Raw genomic sequence first — 17,574 nt, 5'->3', positions numbered from 1 at the left:
CTTAACTGGGGATCTAAGTGTAAGATCTGCACCTAGCCAAAGTAATTTAAATTGGGTGTCCATTTATAATGCAATCTGACTTCTCCCTAACTTCTGTACATATATCTGTAGATGAGAGAGCTTCTTTGTGTATTGACCCTTATTTTTTGTGTACTGAATTTGGGAATTTAAAACAAAAAAATTTTTGGCTCTTATTATGTTTTGGGGTGTAATTTTGCCACATTTTTCCATAGTGGTTAAAATTCTGGATAGAATGGGGAATTAGCCATTGATGTCAGTGAAGATATAGACATACAAACAATACACTGTAGAAGAAATAAAAGGGGATGAGCAATGTGTGGCATCTGTTATGCAGTAACAGCTCATGTGCATGACCTTTCAGAGTTGAAAGTGAAATTGTAGTATCTTAGCCCTATATCAAAGAGGACTAGGGTAGCACAGTTTAGCTTCCACTTATTCTAGGAAGAGCATGCACATGGAGAAGCTTATGTGTAGTAAAGTCCCACTGCCCCATTGCCCTGTGATAAGCTGTTTGTGTATTGTATTTCACCCAGTCAGCGTGTTTCAACCCATGGAACAAGGTACAGCTCCACCAGAACAATGGTTGCAGAACTGGGTTCTTTATTGCTGTACTATTTTTGACCCCGTAATTGCCCCAAAGCCTTCACAACCAAGCTGTTTTGAAAAATAAAACTATTGATTCATTTCCAAAAATGTTGTCAAAGATTTCTCAGAGAAGACCATAATGTGAGAGTTTATGTAAGAAATTTAGTTTGAGATATTTTTTATTTTTGACCTGGATAAAATAGTGTATACATTTCACTTTACAAACACTATTACTATATCGAGGGTGGACTTACTGTAACAAAACACTAAACATTATGATGAGGAGGGGTAAAGGACTTATACAAACATTTTGCTGCAGCTAGTGGCATTGTATTATTTTCTAAGGTAGTGACACATTATGGAAAACTAATCAGAAATATCTGAAAAAAGTTAAAATTTGAAAAGCTAATATGTTTCCCCTGCAACATTGAACCACATGGGATACACACCCGGTGGTTTTGAGCATTCATAGAAAAAAGAGAGAGCAATGGCTAAGGTAATGTGTCTTGTATGAGATTTTTTTCGTAATATGAAATCTGCCTTTTGATTTCTAAAGCTTTGGCTAGTTTCCAGATCTTGACTGCTGAAATGAGACACTTTACCCAGCAACATGAAAGGCTGAACAATAGGGCTACTAATAGAGAAGCTATGGAATAAAAAGCTTTTAAGCAGAATGATTTTTGTCCGTAGCAAATGCAGACTGAGGTAGTTTACCTTGTATATACATTATAAAGACATTAGCAATATGAAAACGACTTAGATGAACCATTCCAGTATGTTCACAATATCTACTTCTTACAATATGTTCTAAAGATACGTGTTGATGTACAAAATGATCATTTTACAGAACCCTGGCATATGTAAACACTAGATGCATACTGGGAGTTTCCAGGATAAGGTTTTCTTGCTAAACTCTATCTCTTCCTCATTAATATTTCACTACACAATTTTGTTACTGAACACAATACATTTTTAAAAACTTTGATTGCAACTGCTGCTTATGGAAGCAGAAATCAAGAAATGTAGACCTATATTTTCAGACTTGGAGGCTTAAAGTAAGTATCTTAAGTGTCTTAAGTTTGAAAATTTTGGTCAGATACTTGCCAATAGGAATTTTATTATTTCATTTCAGGGTCAGTGGAAATTTGGCCTTATGCTAGCACTTTTTTCTGTAATCTATTCCATTTGCTTCTACTTACATGTTATTCAGATTATAGACAACTTCTTTTAAAAAAAATAATAATGTAGATACCACAGGATGGATTTCCTTAATTTAAATATGGCTTTTCTTTGTTCTGTTAGAAAGTGGGAAGAGTCCAAGATATTTTAAGCAGTTTCTTTTCTTGAACAAAATATAGTGAGATTTATTTTAAGAAAAATTTCTGGTGAAATCCTCATTTAAGAGTGCAAAACATACGCAGTAAGTTATTATATGAGCTCACAGGTAGTCTGATCTATTCCTAATGCAGTTATAATGCCACATGTTTAGGCATGTGGGGAAGTAGGAGAAGTTTGGAAATACTTGGTTTACACAAATGTTAAGTTACTTAACAGATGCATGCGCCTGTTTTCTGGAAAATCATAAAAATCTTTAAAAGTAATAAATACAATAATACTTAGCATTCACATAATGCTGGTCATCCTCAAAGCACTTTCTACATAAAATCCCTATATGGATCATATACCCCTGCAAGATAGATGTTTACTCTGCCTGCCAGGCTGACTGGGAGTTGTATACATGTATCTGAGATTAGACTTTACCTCTAATTCTTATGATATTCCTAAAAGAAATATTAGCCAGATTTTACAGATAATAAAATAGAGACAGAAAGGCTTGCCTTACTTGTCCACAAGCACAGAACGAGCCTATGTAAGACAGGAACAGAACCCAGGTACAAGCCGCTGGACTAAATCTAATACGCTTAAATTAATACTTGTGATAACAAGTATTGTTTTGGTTTTAAAAAAAAAGCTAAATGCACCTGTGTTGAAATCACTGTAACTAGATGTTAGTATTGTATCCTAGTACTCAGTATAAAAAAAAATTAAAACTGTACTGTGTTTGTTAGTTACTAAATATTGTTTCTAAAATGTATCCTACCATTGTTTTTAACGAAAATAAGCCAAATTCTGCCATTTATAGCCCATGTTATCATGGGAAATATGTTTTTTTCCAAGGACTGGCTTTTCATACTAAATACAGTGAAGCTGCATGGGTGTCTTCTAAGGCATAATATTTACTAATTCAAAATTTCGCGGCTTTAAATATATATCATCACCCTGATGCATAAAATCATTCCGGGCTTTACCACCCACTAAAGGACTTTACATTCACTTCTAGGACACAGTTCAGAATAGTTGCCTGTTGATATCTCACAAATAAAGGATTTTTTTATCTCCATCTGTCTGCACCCAAATCCTGAGGAAAAACCATCAACATGCTTATTCCCAATGAACTGAGTATGTAGTAAATATTCCAATGTCAGAAGCCTCCCTCAATTATATTTGAAAGATTTCCAATTTCCAATTTCGCAACCTCGTGTTTTCTAGAGAATGAGTGGTTCTCAAATTAGCAAATGTGTGAGCCTACACATCTATGCATATAGTAAAGTAGAGACTCATATAACAGCTGTTCAGATGGAGAGGTGATCACAGCTTAACTGGCTAAGAATTGGAGATAACATATTATATTTATTACTTTGTGTTCCCAACACCACACTTACCCATATATTTGGTCTACCTGTTAAATCTCATTTCTTAGATTCTATGCAGTTCATGACAGGGATCATAATAGGGCTCAACTGGCTTGTGGCCTTTAGACTATTTACATGTTAAACAATATTAAAGCCCACCTCTCATCAGAAATGTGCCGTCCTCCACATCTGTGATGAGGAAAACCTTAACACTTGTCGTTACACAGGTCCAGACAAAGCCCCCTCCCCCTCCCCACTGCTGAATAGTTCAAAAACATATTAAACTAAAATAGATAAGGAAAAGCAAATAGCCTAAGCACTTAAGAACCTACAGCTTTTAAAGGGAGTTGTCTGTAAACTGGCACCATTACAATGTTTGTCACATATGTTAAGATATTATGCAGGAAATATTTTAAACCCAAAATTATTAAGTGAAAAGGAGGTGGGAAGAATATGAAGGATCCAAGTCATTCATTTTTCTGCCAGGCATCTGCCTTCCATCTCCTGTCACTTGTGTGTATGCATATGGGAAAGGAGGGAAAAAGAATTGTTCCAAGTTTGAAGCTGTGATGCTACAAATACATGGTCAGAAATAGAAAGAGACATATAGCATGGAATATCAGAAAGTTGACAGTAATATTTACAGTACAACATACATGAACAGTACATTTGTTTTTACACAGTAGTTCTTTCTCCTCAATATTAGCCACAAATGAGGAGCGAGTCAGATGCATAAATATAGGAATAATGTACATTTTACTTATGAATAGTTTTACTTTTCACAGAAGGGACTGATTTCACTCACATTTTGGCACTGCTGTTACTCCAGCTCCCCTAGTCCAAGTTCAAGACCAAGTCCAAGTTTCCCCTGTTTTACAGACCACTGTGATTACTCTGCATTATCTTGTAGTTGGTAGTGTTCGCTGCATTCTAGACTGTCTCTAGAAATGTGTGTTTTCACGATCAAGTTAAATGAAAACTCTATTATATTCCACAGGTTGTTTTCTAAGTACCGCTGCCCTTCCTCCTTCACATCCAGTGAACAACTGGCACAGTATAATCCATGTAAAAGTATAACCACTGCATGACATTGTATAGCTTTCCATTCATTGGAGTAACAGTTCTCATGTCATATTTAGTTTATGGAATAGATCACTTGTGAAGCATGTTAGGAAGGATAGTAATTAGTGCTTTGGTTTCATGTGGCAAGGTCTTGAGATAGAAGGTATCACTGCCATCCCTTTGGCCTTTTCCAAATCATTGTTCTTTGTCATTGCAAGCTTCAACTTGTCTTTGGTTTTATCACCCATTCTGCTTGAGGATTTGCACGGTACACATCTAACATATACGCATCTGGATCCAAACAGTGCTGACCTGAAACACAAATCACGAGCAATTTTTCATCTATTTTTGGGGTATTCCAGTGAAAATGGTATAGATCTGGATTTTCAAAAACACCCTTGGCCTGTCTGCAAATTGCATGTTAAGGAAGTTGGGATTTATGAGTCCAAATTCCAATTCATAAGAACCCCGACATGAGACTCGCATTTTATCTAAACGTTATGGTTTCACTATAAACAATGACCGTATTAAGTGCTATTGTGAGCATCTTTGCCTAACTATGAGTTTATGACTTTAACCTTATGCCTTTGTTTATATATTATTCCTTGTTTTTATGGATCAACAATGAACACATCTGTCTTTTGCTTTTGATTAAGAACATGCACAACGATGCACTATTATTATTAATGTAAAAGTTTCACTGTTTAAGACATGGAAGAAGTCTATCCCAAGAACCTTAGTTTCAATGAGGCATGGGCACTTCAGTGCAAACTCATCCCCTGCATTTCTATACCTGGGGAGATTATCACTGAAATACCTCACTGCTATCCTGGGCACAGGATCTACATGTATGCCCAGGATAGCAGCAATTTGCCCCAGGATGGAGCCAGCCCCAAAGCTGACTGGGCTGACCAGGCACAATTTATGCCTGCAGTCAGCGTTTACACGTGTATTTCAACTCAGTAAATCACTCCACTGTAGCATAGTACCGACAGTACAATCTTACAGCAGAGTTCGTTAGTTTACTCTGACCTACTACTGGCAGACCTGTAGACGGTGATATTTTACCATGGAACTAATTAATCTACTCTGCAGTAAAGTGCACATATAGCTGCACCCCCTCTGACTCGGAAACCCCTTTATCCTGTAAATGGGCTGTAGTATAGAAGACCCTTCTTTGTAAAGATACCAACGAATAGCATTAATTCAAGAGAGTCAGGGACTTACTGTATTTACTCAAATAGAAGATGACCCTGATTATAAGATGAGCCCCTGATAATTAGATTCTGTATATGGAAAACGTACAAATTTGTTATAATTTTCCAGGCATATAATCAAATTATTGGAGGTTTGCCTTAAATTTGTCCCCCTCACTGCTACAGCAGAGAAAATACAGCTTGGGCATCAGTAGTCCCTTTGCTTTCTACTTCCCCCCAGCTTTTTCCCCTGGCAGCCCCTTCCCCCTTCTTACTGCCTGACCCCGCTCTCCCTTGGCACATAGAAGTGATCAGCAAATTTGAAAACAATAACCTTGAAATTAAACATAGCTGTAGCAATTAGCATATAGTACCCATACACTTAATTCATCCAGAATTGATGCACGTTACCTTTTTTTGAAACTGCTACAAGTTGTAGCATAGATACTCCATAAACACACTTTTAAGCAGTACATTTGTATCTACTAATATGTAGTACAAACTACGTATGACATGAATCTAAAGCCAAGTGCTTGTAATTTTTACCATATAGTTCATTCAGCTGAGCCCTACCAGAGTCAACAGTATTTCGAGTCATGGTAACTCCACAGCTCAGCATGGCTCACTGTGTGTATGTATTCCAGATAACCCTACAGAGAGGATCCATGTGCTAGCTTCCACTTATACCTGGAACTGGATGTTCTTGTTATGAGCCCTGGGATACTCCAAAAATTTATGTACAGATGAGGCGTATCTGGTACAGATCCACCTCATGAAGGGTGTGGCCACACTAATCATATACACCAGCCTGAGAGAGGGGGCAACAGAGAGATTCTCGGTGAACTGTTTGGAGCTCTGTTTGGTGATGTTTGCCAGACATTTAAGGCTGATGAAGAAATCAGAATTGTTGGAAATGGGAAAGAAAGGCACAGCTCACCCGTGGGAGTGAAGTCATCATCAAAATGTATGCAATGTAGTGGCTCACCATGACTTGAAAAAGAGTTGGCTGTGAAGGGGACTGTACTTAATAGGCACTATCATCTGTGTTCTTTAGATAGACTGTACTAATCTATCTTGGTCTTCTTGGTTAAGATCAAATATAGCAACATTTTTGGCATTCAGGAGAGACCATTAGGGCTAGCTCTAGTCTTCTTGGTACCAGCCTGGTATTTCACTACCTCCAGGCCTGGTGCCAGTTCCCTGCACTGGGAACACCCATATGGTTTGTTGTTGTTGTTTTAAAGGGCCAAAAAAAGGAAAAAAAGGTTCCTATCAGCATGTTTGCCTAATATAGGCCATGTGTTTTATAGTCATGCTGAGTGTTGGCTACATTTAATCAACTTCATAGTCAGTTTCCATTGCTTGCAGTTTAATGGCAGTGTATTTAGTGAGGTTTTCCTGTATATATTTATTAGATGAGGGGCTTTTTCCCCATGCCAATTGCTGGGTGGGGGAATCTAGTCTTGTATTCGAGTAAATATAGTAACAATAGAATTTTAAAAATAAAGCTTACCTATATTTCCTCCAATTTCATATAAACTTTGGCTCTGCCCTTTCATGTTTTCTGATGATCCACAGCTATAATAGAGAAGAATTTGAGATTTAATCTTTCATATATTTACTATGACTGCATGCATTAAAAGGATGATTCTACTATAAACAAACAAGGAATTCTCTATATATTTGTACTGAATTTAAGCACTTACATTTTGTACATATAATGGTTTGATTATACACTCTACTTACAATTTACTTTAAAAAATTATTAAATTACACTAAAGGACTTTACAAAAGTATTTTCAAAATATGGCTTGCTGACTTGCTTTTGCATAAAAATATATTGGCATTCATTTACAATAATAACAACATTAACTTCTATAGTCAGATTTAAGACAATCAGGCTTCTATCTGCAGGAAGCTTAGAAATACATCAGCATAGAAGAGAAATTGATTCTCCAAAAGTACCAATTATTAAGAACATGAAGACCAGAAATCAATATTAAACATTTTTTACTGACCAATGTTACTGTAAATTACTGTTTTGGGGTTATTAAAATGTTCTTATAGTATGTGTCGCTGAAAAATGGATGATCAAGTTTTTATGATTTTGAAAATATTATTCAGGAAGGAAGGAATGTACTGATGACCTCCTGCTTTTACTCACCTGTTTTCACAGTGAAATCGAGCCAGAATGTCTTTGGCTTTGGTTTGACTGTTCAGTTGAATTGCCATAGAAACTTTTGAATGAAGTGGAGCATAAACTCTTATCACTCCCTCAGGTATATCTGACTGCAGACATGGTGGCAAAGTGACAATTCCCTAAAGACAAAATTCAAGACAGTAAGGATAAGTATATATCGTGCTGTAGGTCATCTCAGAAGCAGTTCTATAAAGTCTTTCAAGATTGCTTGTGAAAAAAAATCAGTGGTTCAGGTGAATTATTAGAATGATTAAGCTATGGTTTACAAGTCGGGTATTTCACATATTTGTGATCATATATAATGACATATTAACAAACACGATTGAACAAGATAAAACACATAATGAATAAAACTTCCTGGCAAGCCTGAGCAGATACTACAAACCCTGAATTTGAATTGAAGCAGAAATGTTCTAAGTCCAGATGGCAACATGTTCCCATAGGTTATTTCTGAGTGCACTGACCACATACAGGCTTGTCTGAAATCTCTGTTAAATACTAGAACATATCCTGTTTTTCTTTTTGAAGAAGAAATCAGCCACAGGCAAGGAGACTGAGGTTTCTGCCCCCGCCCCCTCAACAAGCCTAAGTACATCCAAGTTTATGTACAGTAAAATATGAACATCCTATATGGTTTCCATTAATTTTATACAAAACCCTGTACGGGATTCAGACTACTGGTTATAGAAGTTTACTCATTCTTCTGTGATTTCTAAGAGGATAAATCAATTAGGAAGGCCTGTATTCCAGGGCTAATCCAGTTAATATCACCCTGAGTAGAGTACCCTGTGCACCCTGTGTAATGTACAATAGATCCTCTAGCTCCTATCCCACAACTAGAGCTGCATAATTTTAAACATCTGAAACCTGGCATTTATGCTACATACTTGGAAATTTTACTCACTTATTGAAACATCATTCACTTCCAATTTACCTTTCATATTCCAGAGAGAGTGTTACCCCCTGGTAAGGTATAAATCTGACTGCCATCTGCTAAACAACACATTTCAGAAAGCTCAAACTTGTAATTTTTTTAAATTCCCAGGCTCAAATTTTTCTGTCCTGTCTCTTATTGTATGAACATGATTTTAAATCACAGTAGTTTACATCAACATTTTAGACAAATATGCACACAGGCACACACATCTATTTGCAATGTATATGTATCACTGCTGGTAAATGGACTTCAAATATCTCAGTGGATAAAGGCCAACTATTCTTTGCATACCACCTTTCTTCTTCAAGTCCACTATCTCTGTTTCCCATATCCTCCATGCTATTCTCCTCTCTGGTTCTTCAACCCTATGCCAGAGATGTAAAGGCTTGGGGAAGCTTCTCATTTTGTCTTTACAAAGGACCTTAGAGGAAAGCAGTTCCCCATTTCCCATATAAACAGCTAGGGAGCAGGTCCAAAGAGCTGCAGGCCTTGTAGCTTACTACAGGAGCAGCAAATGATGCAGTTTGCTGTGCCAGGTGAATGTGCCTGCTTTGCTCAGTGGCTCAACACAAAGCAATGGAACTATGACCCATTGGATGTGGCAACCCAATCCAGGGTTGGACGAGGCTCATTTATTTTAACCACCATTTAATCTACTACAGTTCTAGGACTTTGCTGAATCTCCTCAGAAAATTCAGTTCTGCTTGAAGGGCGACTGTAATTCTCTTACAAAACACATGGGTGTTTGCTGGGTTAACTAGCTAAAATGAGGAAGAGGAGATGGTTGACACCACACCACCTAGTACTTCCCCTACCACATTAATCAAGTTCAGAGCCTCTGTGTTTTGTTGTAGCAATATATTAGCTCTGGGGATTACATCTTTCAAGATTGCTCTTAGATAAGTTTCTTCTGTATGGCAAAGCAAGCTGCTGTGAGATTAGAGACCCATGGGAAATGTTTTCCTATATCTATAAAACTTACAATTCTAACATCTAATCTAACACAGCTTGCTTCTCTAGTGAAACTTACTTTCCTCCTAAACATCTAAGGAACATATTACTAGTGGCATTTATTTTTATCACAGTAGCAGGTAGAGAGAAAGCATCTTGATGTGCAAGATACTATATATACAAATAAAAAGGAGACCCTGCCTGGATTGCTCACAGGCTGTATGTTATATGAGATGCAACAGAAGGAGAAAACAGTCAGACAGAAAGGAGTGGGTGAGAGCATGAGGAAGCAAAATGAAAAGAGTTTTAACAGAGGCTTGCAACTTGCCTAGCCAGTCTAAAATGGAAGCAATTTGTTAGGATTTAAAGAGGCAATTTGTTAGGATTTAAAGAGGCTGAGAGAGTTGGGTTTTTTTTAATTTGAACGAATATTTTTCTCCACTCAGAGGCATTTAAGAGAGGAGAGGACAGGAAAGTGTGAGGACACCATTTAAACATGATACATCAGAATGCACCTCTGATCTTTCAGGCCTCTCTCGCTCAATCGTCTTCCTCCTCAGAAGTTTTCTCACTCCCTTGTCAAACATCAGCTGCCTCTTGCTGTTGTTCGTTGCAGCCTCATTCATCTTTCTTACCTGAGAAATCAGGAAAGATGGGACCTAGGAGAAGGAAAACAAGGTTGAGCGCACGCAAAGGAGCTAAAAAGCCCCTTTCCTATAAAAGTGACTTTAGTGCCAAATTAAAAGCACTAGAAATTGAAACCACGTGTTTATTCCGTAAGCCATAAAGACTAGGCAACTTTCTGTTATATCACTCTACCACTTTTAAGGGTGAGATGGTAGTTCAATTTTCATGCTCGTTAAATATATAAGCTCTGCTGAAGCTGGCACTTGTAGGCATGCAGGTTGTTAGTTGCCATAATGGGTTTTTTTTAGCTCTTTTTGGAACTTTTATGGTTCCCATTATCATGGTATGTGAGCAGCTCACAGACTTTAATGGCACCTGAGAGGTAAAGAAGTGCTGTTATCCTCATTTTACAGAAAGATAACTGAGGCGAACAGAGAGAGTAGGCCAGATCCAGTTCAGTCTTGTAGGCATCTTCACTAAAGCACTGCAATACCCAAAACAACAGGTGCCCTAGGAAGGCTATCCAGATTTTCATGGTTAGGCCTCCAGGTTCCATATATAAGTAAGAGTGCTAGTGCTATTTAAGAATGATGCAGAGCTTCTACATAATAAGTGGGCAGGACACATGGTGGCCTATAGCTAGCTAACCAAAAACAAGGCACAAAGGTGACTTGATCTGCTACAGCTCTTGAGCATTTAGGGCCCCTCTACACATGCAGGTGAAGGCATGATGGAACTAATATGCAATCCACACAATGCATGGCACACATGCGTGGCAGGAAGTGGGCTTTTGAGATCTCAAATCAGATCCCATCACCCTTTATTGTTCGTGCAAGGGGAGCCTGGGGCCCCTGCACCAGCAAGAAGCAAGTTCCCATGGCTGGGAGCCCCTTCAGCTAATGGGGCTCCCAGCCACAGGGGCTCCCCATGCACTTCTGCAGCTGGGAAACTGCAGCTGCTGTGATCTTCCAGCTGTGGAGGTAAACCATGTGACTGGGAAACCAGCTGCTGCAATCTCACCCATGGGGTGCATAGTGCATCCCTGTGGCTGTGAGATTGTGGCAGTTGCAGTCTCCCAGGCGCAGGGTGCATTGTGCTTCCCTGCAGCTGGGAGCCCTGTCAACTGATGGGCCCCCAGCTCTGTAAGCGTGTGTTCCCGCAGCTGGAAGACAGCTTCAGCTGGGAGCTCCCAGACCCAGGGATGCACATGGGTGCCCACAGCTGGGACCTCTGATCAGCTGATGCAGTTCCCAACCTCAAATTAAAGCTGGATAGAAACTAGCTATGAAGTTATTACACATTTTCCGGCAATAATTTTATAGCTAGTTGGACCTTTTTATAGGTGCCATAGTTAATTTGCCAGTCTAAATTAATTGTGCAGTTAACCAGGTAATTGTATAATGCATGTAACATGTAAACCAGGCCGTAGGCTACTGACTCAGGGTTGAATATTAGGAGCAGACTCCCATTTCACTTTATGTGCACATATGGCAGTTACTCAGCCAATGTACCTTTTATTTTTGGCACTTGCATGCAATTTGTGATCCTTCTCCAAGTGCAGTAAGACGGAGCAGCCAAAATAGAGAGGAGGGTAGGACCAGGAGCAAGGGAACAAGCCAGAGCCTATATGACTCAGAGAGATGGGTACTGCTGTGGAAGTGTTTTAGCCTGGCCCCTTGTTCCCAGTGAGGCAGAAAGTGTTTCACACCTCTCCAGTGACTATTAACTGCAAAGGGCCAAGATTCAACTTTAAGAGGAAGAAATGAATAATGCGCGATCTGTAGCCACATAGTTAGAGCACTGTTCTGTACCTTCCTCCAGCCTGAGTGGATCCCTGTGTTCTCCCCAGCCTGAGCAGATCCAGTACTAAATCCTTTACCACCCAGGACAGTGAGGGAGCCAGAGAGATACAGGTTAAAACCCCACTTTGCGTGAGGGGTGGCCTAGAACCTTGGTCTTCTATTTCCTAGTGATGCCCAACCCACTAGGCCATGATGCTCAACTTTTCAGCCCAGGGACCTGGAAAACTGGTGTTGGGCTGGTCTGCAGGCTGGATCCCTCATGGGGTCAACATGCAGGATTGGGCTTGACACTACCTCAGCCTGGACCTGCACACAAAATTGGGCCCTGTGCTGCCTTGGCCCAGCCCTTCATGGCCAGATTGGGCCCCACTGCATTTGGTTTGGGTCTCACACTGCCTCAGCCCTGTGCTACCTGAGCTGGTCCTGCACATCCCTATCAGGCCCTGCTGAGGTCCCACCCCATGCCACCCCCAGCCCTGCATGACCTGTGGGCTGCATGTTGGGCACTAGGCTGTTGGGATAAAACAGGAGAAGGCCCTCCCCTCTCCTCCTGGATGCTTATGCATCTATACTGCACATGTAGTAGGATTGCAAAGTGTGTATAAGTGTCAAAATTGACAGTTACGCAACTGGGTAACTTCCACTTGGAAGCATAAAGTACAATGACATTCAACCTTCGGTACCCCCATTTATTCAGGATGCAGGGTGCCGTAATGGTGGTTTCACACCTGTTGTGTAACAGCCCACTGGCACTCACCTGGAAAGGAGCCCTGTGCTCTACACTCTCCTTTGGCCTAAATGGATCCAGTATTACAGCCTCTTCTTCCTGGGACAGCGTTCTGACTGCCAAGTTGTAGGACAGTCTGACTGGCAGCACCTTGTACTGCTCTTATGGAAGCTTGCTCACTCTGCAGCCCAGAGTACAACATTTTGGAGGTCAGAACAAAGGGAAGCCAGAGAGTCTGACACAGTAACCCTTATGTTTATATAGCTGCCTTGTATGGTATCAATCAGTCAGGATGCCCAGAAAAATACATCTCCATATGGAAACAATAACACATATATTGCAGTCATCATTACTCACTGTCCACAAGATGTCCTGGTACCTAATTAAAAGTCTGACTATGTGTGCTGTGGTGGCTGCTGCTTGCATCTCTTCTTGGTTTGCCCGTTTGCCTTTGCAGATGAAGAGGTTTGGTGCAACGATCATGGAAACATTCCATAAGTTCATTTTGTTTTTCCCTTCATTAGCAACCACCTTCTTCAGGAACTGCAGAAAGGCCTAGGAAAAGCAGTTTCTCTCATACTCAGCACAGTGAAATACCTTAGTACTTGAATACAGCCTTGAACTGTAACTTGAATACACCATTCAACGTTTTGATCTGTAAGGCATATATCGTTAAGGTGCTAATTATCTTAGTGGTTAGCTCTCTCTTTATACAGCAGCTGCACAGGCAAGATGAGCCCGGACACTTCTGCTGACAGTCCCAAGATGATAAGATGGACAAAAACACTCGAATCCTGAAATCATTTTTAGCAGAGTCAAAAAAAGTTTGTTGCACTTTTATGCAAGGATCTTCAGTTTACTCGGGGTGTCTTAATAACTTAGGAATGATTAGTACTCTTGTTTTGTAGAGTACTGCATATAACACCGCCCAGGGGTACAGAATTTGGTCAAAAGCCATTGTTAATAATACTTGTGCATTACTTCATATTTTACAGCAGAGGTCAGTCTTATTTTGCCGAGGGGAAAGGAGCTGGGCAGAGATGTGAAGTGTCCCCTTAGAGATAGAGCGGAGCTAGTAGTAACCCAAGCCCATTCTCCCCCTCAGCCAGTCATGCTGTTCTACAACCATATATTATTGGGAATACACAATTAGAAGCAATACAAATGAAAGAAAATCAAAGCCTCTAAAATGTAGACAAATGTGGTAACATTAACTAAAACTGGAAATCAATAACTACATAACACAAATTAAGATTAGTGATTGTGAAGAGCCAGAGAGAACACTGTGCCAATACACAAATGTTGGAAGATCACTTTTTGCAAGCGATGTGGTGAATACCCAATAGTGAAATCCCTTTAAAAAATCATTTGTGAATAATATCCATTAAAAAATCCATCCAGATATCATTCCTATTAAATAGTGTACCATGCTGTACTCAGAGAAATGGAGCATCTCTTCAGACAGATGATAAGAAACAGGCACAAAAAATGTCAGGATCACTTCTTATCTAAAACAAATACTGACTCATTTAAAAATAAAAAATACAGATGGCAGGTATTATGAAACAGAGCACCTACCTTGGCTGTGTCCCTGCTGGCATCAGGCAGCAACAAGATCAACAGATGTAAAGCTTGTAACTGTAATTTGATCTTGGAGATTCCTGAGAATAAATAATCAATATCTGTAAAGTTGTAACGATTTTTAGGTTAGTGCTGAAAGCAATGCTAGCAGGTAGATTTGAAGACAGGGTGGCAGCATTGAAGGCCTTACAGAGACTTTACTATATTAACATGAGTATATTAGTAGTTCCAGTGCCCAGATCAAAATGTCCAATGGATCCACAGAGAGGAGGAGACTGGTTCCACTGTTTTTGGCTCGCTTTCTAGTCAGGTTAAAGAACAATGTTGACAGCAAAACAAAATATGCTTTGTTTTTATAAATGCAATAGAATAAAACCATTGAAAAATTACTAAAGTGGAAGAAGCTGCAGAGGTAGGAAATTATTTCCATGGAAAATTTCCTGAAAATAGAAGTTGTAGCCAGGATCATTGGTTGTGGTGATGTTACTTTGATCTATGCTAGCAGTGTACCTCAAGCTAAGAGTCAACCCCTTCTCTGCTGCTGCTGCAGTAGACACACACTGTTGTTTGGGAATGGATGGCACATATCTTTGTTTTCATCTGCAGCTACGGTTGGGTTATTAATACTATATGAGAAGGTAATCTTTAGGGATGAAATTTTATATCAGAAAATAGTGCAAGGATTTCTTTTTCAGGTAACAAGATGCTTTCCTGGAATAGGGGACGAGAATCCCATGTGCTGCTCAGATCACATGGCATTTATTTCCTGGCCTGTCACCAAAAGATCCTAAGTTTTAGATCATTGTATTTGCTTCTGCCTCTTGGGCCTATACTCAGATTGGACCATCTGGGAAAACTAAAAGGCAAACTATAATGCTATTTTAGGTGTTTTATCTAACTCTGACTTTACAGGGTCCAGAGATTGTAAAGATAATCCCTTCTCTTTGGAGAGGTGGTCACAAAATGGGCAATATGAGAAGGAAATATCGGAAACCAAATCTCTGATGGCATACAAGCAGTCTCTTTCCTGTGCTTTAGCTCTTTTTCTTCCTTTTCTTTCATTCTTTTCCTACTTACTTTCCACTAACATGATGAAGGCAGGCAGGTATTCTACAGTGAAGAGAGGACTTGGGAGTTCTCTTATAAACATCTTTAACAGTCCTGCTGCATCATTGTTTCGTACTTGATCCCAGTCAAACAAGTCTTCATAAAATTTTGTTTCAAGTTCTTGGTGGAGATTCTGCAAGACAGAAGAAAGCAAACTGACTTTTAACTTTATATGTTTGACTTCATTTCATAAACGCCTTCCACAACCCAGGATATGTCTGTGTTGCTTTCGCTGTTGTTGAAGTGTGGAGTAGATGCACCCAGGCTGACTTGAAACTAACTGCAAATCTAGTCCCATTGGCTTTCTCAGGTTGTTTTGTAGTATATACAATAGTACACAATAGGATTCTTAAATTCAGTTTTACTTCCATTTTCTAGTCTTTCTTTATAGACAAGAGTTAACACATCTGATCAGTTCTGAGGAACCATAATGGTACCAATTACATACTCTGAAACAAAAAAAAATGTATTATTCTGTCTGCCCACCTAACCCAAATGCTTTTGGATGCCTTTACTTCAAATGAAGGGAGTGTAAATAACTAAACCTTCTCTCTTTCGTGTGTGTGTGAGAGAGAGAGAGAAAGAGAGAGAGATTCAATCTGACTTTAAGTGAGAGTATTATCTAGCCCTTAGAGAGAGTCCAAATCACACCAAAATGTATGATGAGAAGTCAGGGAAAGTAACATGTAATATGTAAGGTATTGTTCCCCATTGATATCCTGAAAAACATTCTAAGTGAACAGGGTGACAGCGACCACGAGCTGATCACCTTCACCATCCGCCGAAAAGCTGGCAAGTCGGTCAGCAACGCGCAAGTCCTTGACTTCAGGAAAGCCGACTTTGACAAGCTCAGGAGGCTTGTCAGTGAGGCCCTAAGGGACCGTGACCACAGGGAGAGGGGAGTTCAAGAGGAGTGGTTGCTCCTCAAGGGAGCGATCCTCAATGCACAAACTAAGTCTATTCCATCTCGGAGGAAAGGCAGCAAGAGGGCACAGCAGCCCCCCTGGCTCTCCAGGGACCTAGCAGATCTCCTGAGGCTAAAAAGAAAGGCCTACAAAGGGTGGAGGATGGGAGTCACCTCCAAGGAGGATTATTCTGCACTGGTCCGGTCCTGTAGGGAGCAGACCAGGAAAGCCAAGGCTGCAACTGAACTCCAGCTAGCTTTGAGCATCAAGGACAATAAGAAGTCCTTTTTCAGATACGTGGGGAGCCGGAGGAAAAGCAGGGGCAACATTGGACCCCCGCTGAACCAGATGGGGCAACTGACAACTGACGCCCAGGAAAAAGCCAACCTATTAAATAGGTACTTTGCGTCAGTCTTTCATCAGTCCCATGGGACACCCATGCCCGCTACAGGGCCGGGAAGTCCGGGTGAGGGTGATCCCCTGCCCTCCATTAATGCTGACTTTCTGAAGGAACATCTTGAGAAGCTGGATACCTTCAAGTCAGCTGGCCCTGACAATCTTCACCCCAGGGTACTCAAGGAGCTGGCGAGCATCATAGCCCAGCCTCTAGCACGGATCTTTGAAAACTCTTGGCGCTCTGGTGTAGTGCCCGAAGACTGGAAGAAGGCCAATGTGGTGCCTATCTTCAAGAAAGGGAGGAAAGTGGATCCGGCTAACTATAGGCCCATCAGCCTGACTTCTATCCCGGGGAAGATCTTAGAAAAGTTTATTAAAGAGGCCATCCTTAATGGACTGGCCGACGCCAACATCTTAAGGGATAGCCAGCACGGGTTTGTTGCGGGTAGGTCTTGCTTGACCAATCTCATTTCCTTCTACGACCAGGTGACCTATCACCTGGACAAGGGAGAAGAGATTGATGTCATATATCTTGACTTCAAAAAAGCCTTCGATCTGGTGTCCCATGATCGCCTCTTGGAGAAACTGGCCAATTGTCGCCTTGGGTCCTCCACGATCCACTGGCTGGAAAATTGGCTCCGGGGTCGGACCCAGAGGGTAGTAATCGATGGAAGTCACTCATCGTGGTGTCCTGTGACCAGTGGGGTCCCCCAAGGCTCTGTCCTTGGACCCATACTGTTCAACATCTTCATTAATGATGTGGACACTGGAGTCAGAAGCGATC

The 17,574-nt window shown here is 40.4% G+C and overlaps 1 protein-coding gene and 1 pseudogene across 1 annotated transcript in view; one reads left to right on the top strand and one right to left on the bottom strand.

Annotated features, from left to right (window-relative positions):
- Window positions 1–1,314: 1,314 nt before the first annotated feature.
- ARHGAP28 (Rho GTPase activating protein 28) overlaps window positions 1,315–17,574 on the bottom strand; it is a 104,886-nt gene continuing 88,626 nt past the window's right edge. The window contains exons 9-15 of the mRNA XM_014519977.2: window positions 15,460–15,622; window positions 14,380–14,462; window positions 13,159–13,356; window positions 10,161–10,304; window positions 7,722–7,876; window positions 7,071–7,135; window positions 1,315–4,673 (exon numbers count right to left, since the gene is read on the bottom strand). Of these exons, the coding sequence (XP_014375463.1) occupies window positions 4,582–4,673; window positions 7,071–7,135; window positions 7,722–7,876; window positions 10,161–10,304; window positions 13,159–13,356; window positions 14,380–14,462; window positions 15,460–15,622 (900 nt within the window). The 3' untranslated portion in view covers window positions 1,315–4,581. The remainder of the gene's footprint in view (window positions 4,674–7,070; window positions 7,136–7,721; window positions 7,877–10,160; window positions 10,305–13,158; window positions 13,357–14,379; window positions 14,463–15,459; window positions 15,623–17,574) is intronic.
- Window positions 6,623–6,757, top strand: LOC112550295 (annotated as a pseudogene).

The sequence above is a fragment of the Alligator sinensis genome, unplaced genomic scaffold, assembly GCF_000455745.1.
Source record: "Alligator sinensis unplaced genomic scaffold, ASM45574v1 scaffold597_1, whole genome shotgun sequence".
Lineage (NCBI taxonomy): Eukaryota > Metazoa > Chordata > Crocodylia > Alligatoridae > Alligator > Alligator sinensis.
The sequence above is the reverse complement of the archived record's forward strand: the minus strand, read 5'-3'. Positions and strand labels throughout refer to the sequence as shown.